This window comes from Mytilus edulis, chromosome 3 (genome assembly GCF_963676685.1).
Source record: "Mytilus edulis chromosome 3, xbMytEdul2.2, whole genome shotgun sequence".
NCBI lineage: Eukaryota > Metazoa > Mollusca > Bivalvia > Mytilida > Mytilidae > Mytilus > Mytilus edulis.
Genome location: NC_092346.1, coordinates 32469202 through 32474622, shown reverse-complemented (window position 1 = coordinate 32474622; position 5421 = coordinate 32469202). Strand labels below are relative to the sequence as shown.

The 5421-nt window shown below is 32.0% G+C and overlaps 1 protein-coding gene across 1 annotated transcript; it reads right to left on the bottom strand.

Moving 5' to 3' along the window:
• Window positions 1–503: 503 nt before the first annotated feature.
• Window positions 504–1776, bottom strand: LOC139516271 (uncharacterized). The gene is made up of 2 exons (XM_071306271.1): window positions 1674–1776; window positions 504–1225 (listed from the first exon to the last, which is right to left on the bottom strand). Exons 1-2 carry the CDS (start codon window positions 1714–1716, stop codon window positions 885–887), a joined length of 384 nt encoding a protein of 127 aa, XP_071162372.1. The 5' UTR covers window positions 1717–1776; the 3' UTR covers window positions 504–884.
• Window positions 1777–5421: the final 3645 nt, after the last annotated feature.

The window sequence follows — 5421 nt, the reverse complement described above, 5'->3', positions numbered from 1 at the left end:
CAGCCTGGCCAGAAAGTATAAAAATGTCACACAAAGAAAAAACTCTCCAAATAATGATTTTTCACTTTCATACACAATAACATATATAAACATACATTCAACAAACATCTTTACTATACAAATAATTTGCACCAAATACTTTTTTTAACATGCACCATTAAATAAAATGTCCACTTCCAACACAATGGAACTGGCTATAATTACAAAGGAATAATAATGAGGTAAATCTTAAAGCTTTAATTTAATTGGTCACCCCACTACAGGGCAACTCTTCTGATTGGTTTAACAATGTCATGTGACAAAAAATTCAAATATTCCATGGCACAAAAACATATTCCTTCAACTGAAGAGTTGATGTTTGACAGAACATACTTTGACGTGGAATGCTTTACAAAGTCATGGCCATTCAAATGTACATTTATTTTGATCATCATGAGGTATGCGGCACATATGTGACCAAGACGTGTTTCTTGTCCAGAGACAACAAAATACATATATAATACTTGGCAACTCATTGTCAACATGAACTGCGTTTTTTTTTTAATAATACTTTTGCGTAGTTTTCCCCATATCCCATTATAACAAGTTGTGAAGACTAGTTTTAAAACTGCAGTCAGTTGTCGACTCCCTTACTCTGTTAGATTGACTAGCACACCAGTTACTTCCCTTGGCTAGCCTGCAACCGTTAGGAATTAGATTCCACACAATGAGTGACTGCTAAATGATTGAGAGATCACCGTGATTGTAATAAAATAGGCCGTAGTTTTAAACTACCGTACCCACAAATACTTGTAAGTCACGCTTTATTCCTTGGCTTAATTATGTTCGCAGGCCAAGCCAAATGTCCTTGTTCTTTTTAAAGCACAATGTTTTACTCCTGATTTTTATCCAGCATGAATATCCTGAATGTGTGCACCCATACTGTCCAAGCTGCCATGTAATGGAGGACTTTGAGCAGATCCCATCGACATGGGACTCATGCCGTGGGCTCCGTGTCCCATCATCATATGATGCGGATGCCCTGGTATTAGCATTGCTTGCGAATGAACTGGTGGTCGTAACTGTGACATCTGAGAGTATGAACTACTGCCAGTGACAGCAGTACTTCCGAACATGTCACTACTATGCATACCCTGAACTCCAAGCATATCATATCTTTGTCCTTCCATATGAGAATATCCCTTCATTTGATCGTACATTTCACTACCATGTCTTCCTTGAAACACTGGAATTAAAAAATTGAAAATAATATTAATATTTTAAATCTTGTAATTCATTCTTTAAAATCTAAAATAACCACTATATATGTTTTCATTACTCTAAAAAAAAATCTTTGTTAATGAGTAAAATATTAAACAGAACTTCGAAAAATGTTCTCATTGATGTATACCCAACATCTCCTTCAAATTTAATCTCATTACTAATCCAGAAAGATTTCATGTGCTTTTATCAATTTGTACATTGTTTGTTTTCTATGAGCTTATCCTTTGAACCAATTAAAAGCTTTACAATAAATTATAAACTGTGAACAAAGTACACTGAAGCTGTGAACAAATCCACTTAACCTTTGATGAACCATTAAGCCTAATCTGGGATTAACAAATTCATCTTAATCCGATCTTTCAATTTATCAGAGTATGCAATATATGTGTAGGAATCTTAGAACTACTTACTGTGAGGACTCATATGTGCCATGGCCTGGCTATCCCAACCCATACTCTCTGGACTATATCCATGACCTCCTGGTGCTGAAAAGATTAAGACAATGATTAAGATTTTCTTTCTACATGTATTTATCTTTATAAAACAGCTGTTTTACATGCAGAATTTACTTAAAAATTCATTATATGACATATTTGTGGTCAGAAACTTCACAGATCGTAGTAATTCTTTCGAAATTTATAATTTCAGAAATTTCAACAAAATAAATATTATTGTTTTGAACCGAAAGTGCTATTAACAAAAAAACAGTTTTATTGCCGAACAATAGTGCTTATATACATAATTTTTTTGAGAAGATATCTTACTACTAACAGCATGTGAAACAAAGAACGGCCTTGTATAAACTGAAAACAGATAGGGAACACTTAGAGGTACATCTAGATCACATTTAAACCATTTAGTACCCACTTACAGACCCTCGTTATGAGGGAAGAGGAATTTCAATTGGAAAGATTTTCGCTCCTCAGGAGATGTGAGATTCTGTCAAGAATAACAAGCTTAAAAGAAATGCAATTTGCATAAGAGCCATGCCACCAAAGATAAAAAATTCATCTCAGAGTTTTACCTTTAGACTGCTTACAGAGAGCTAATTAACAACAACCCACAGATGAAAACTAAATTGCTGATGATATATGCCAATTTTGTGTTAAATAGCTTTTTAAAATATCAGGATACCAAGGGCGAAAATAGCCTGGTAGATAAAAAAAAATATCAGCGTACAAGTGATAAAAAGCAAGTTTGCATATATTTATAAAACACTCAGCTACTAATTATTATGCAATTTATTGTTGAAGTTCCACAGAAACAAAGACGACAAAAATTAATATTTTTATTACGACATAAAAAAACTTTGTTCCTCAATAAAAGGCATCAACTTGCACTATACTAGAAGGCACTAAATGCTTTATGAATTATGTATAAAATCTTTAAGGTTTTTAAATAAATATAACTGGAACATGCAGAAGGAAGTAAATTTAGTTAATACTTTTCTCTTATTTGCATATTTTTGACAGTTGATGGGTTTATAGGTTTGATATTATGTAAGACTACAATGGTTTACTGTTTCACTTGCAACATGCCAAAATGACCGTGTCATGAATTTTATAGAGAAAAACCAATGGTAATGTGGTTATAATGACAAATGTCTTCATTTCATTTCCGTTATTTTTATACCTACTAAACAATATACATTAGATTTTAATTAAGAAAAGGAAATCATAATTTTCGTGTTTATTTTTTTTTTGCATATTCTTTTGTCAAGTTGGCATTCTGCAAGTCACAATAATTTATAATCCTTAAAGCTTAGGCAATTAAATGGCCATTTGGATGGAAATTGAAATGCTTGATGTATTTCCATACCAGAAGGTTTAAATCCAGAAAGGGGGAGGAGTGTAAATTTGCATAGTTAAAAATACATGGAAAGTTTTATGTTTTAATTTAAATAATTTTTTCAAGTTTGATTTGTTTTTAGGTTATTAGTATAAAATTTTGGCAAAAACAAACCAATATTTTGTATACCCTGAAGTGTCCAGTGGCAAATATTACAAACATATTCATATTCTTAACTGCTCTATTTGATTGGTCAATCATTGGTTGCACAATTCTTCGCCTTGCATTAATAAACCTGAAAATGAAAAAAAATAAAAATTAACTTTTTAACCAATATTATTTTTGCACTGGCCTTGTCTAATTATCAACAAAATAATTTGACTTTGGCCTAATTGTGGACAAACTGTCACTAAGGAATGATTAATGACTGATATACAAGTGAGGCGCCACACAAAAACCAGAGTCTAGATCATCATTTGCCAAGATTTAGACAAATTTTCATTACTAAGGTGACCTCTGACCTCCCCTATCAACCTCAGTACAGATATTTACTTCTAAATTACAACCGCAACTTAGCCAAATTTCACAGTTTATCTTCAAATTGTTGACAAAAGTCTTTAAACCATTCAAAAATGCATTTAATTCATGATAAATGTTTGTTGAGAAATGAAATGGATCAGAGGAGAAGGCTGGTGAAAACATCTTTTGCCCTAAATTACTTCTTTAGAGCCATTAAAAGTTTTTCATGAGATTAAGTTACAAGTTGATGAGCCTTTCGGATTCCTATGCCATTAAATTCCTCATCACCCTGCAGACAACCCTAATGATATTATTCTTCTCATTTTTATTTATTTTTGCTAATTATTCCAATTCCCAGATGTAAATATAGAATTCATGGGGAACAAACTGCTAAGTAACATGTTGTATACAAAAGAAAACACTACTAGTCACTTTAATATGTAATAAGGCAAGGTTGATTTACACATATGGTTCTACTTTCAATAATCATTAAACTTTTATGCTAAATTCTTAAAATTTCAATACAAATAGACAACAAACACATGAAAATTGTTAAAAAAAAAAATTGTCCCTACACTTCCTCATTTTTTCCAACCGCTAACAAATTTTTATCTATCTTGTCTAACTATGAAGAAAAACCTTTCTCACATGTTTTCAAAATGTTTTGAAATTTTCCAAGTTGATTAGAAGTTTTTCACACCCAAGTTGATTCTCTGCTCATTTGTATGTGATAGATATCAAAGACTTCAAACAGATATTCCAATTACTTAAATAGCTACAACTATTTGAAATCTTCAAAACTTTAACACAGATACAAGTTGAATCTTCTTCATTTAATAACCCATACATATAACATCAAACAAATCAAGCAATTACTCAAATAGCAGTGAAAGTTTGCCTTTTGAACTTATGCATGTTGCATTCCAGATTAATTGTATCATAGAGGGCAATTTAAACGTTGCTTAATGTGCAAACAGACTGCTTGCTTTCTGGTTGTAACAAAGTCAATACTGTATGTTTACACAATCAGATTCAGAGTCAACACTTGTAGGAGAATGCCTTAATGAATTTGAGGAAGCTGATTAAATCTAAATATTATCTTGTCCAAACTCCCAATATTTGTCCAAACTCCCAATATAATCTTCTAGGTCTTTGTTTTCTTAACGAATTTCCACTTTATTTGATATTTGAGATGAGTAAAAGCTTTCTGAGTACTGACTTAAAAAAAATTGCCCTCCTTAATATCTTGTTTATTTTATACTGTACATAATTTGAGAAGAATAAAAGCTTTCCGAGTACCGATTAAAAAAAAAAAATGCCCTCCTACTAAATATCTTGTTTATTTAATACCTTATATAAAATATCTACTTCGGTTTCTTTAGAAAAATTTAAACTGTAATTTAGATATAAATTTAATAGAGTCATACGCATAATGTAATTAATTCATGGTACATGACACCTTAGAACACTGAAAAAGCAATGGCAATCCTTAGCGTAAACTTGGATCCCCAATTTGATACCAATTTCTCTTAATGTGTTCTGTCAGAACTCAAATCAGATTTAGACATTTAAGCTTACATTGTTAGTTATGATAAAATGGGCTACTTCACGGCTTCACTAGGAGAAAATGGACACCAGCTAGCCATTGAGACACTTGTAACTTCTTGTATTCCAATAATCATTTCAAAATTCAGACTGTTCTTCATTAAGGAACTGCTGTTGCTGGTTGATTGAGTTTTACCTGTTGTACCAGTACTTGTGGTCTTGGAGCAGGATGTTGATCAGTCACTGTGCGCTGGATCCTCACTGGTCTCAATCCAGGAATTATAATACCTATCGTAAAACAAGAGT

Coding starts and splice junctions, on each gene's coding strand:
- LOC139516271 (XM_071306271.1), bottom strand. CDS start 1,716: ATGGGTTGGGATAGCCAGGCCATGGCACATATGAGTCCTCACA. Junction 1,226..1,673: donor GGCACATATGAGTCCTCACA/GTAAGTAGTTCT, acceptor TTTTAATTCCAG/TGTTTCAAGGAAGACATGGT.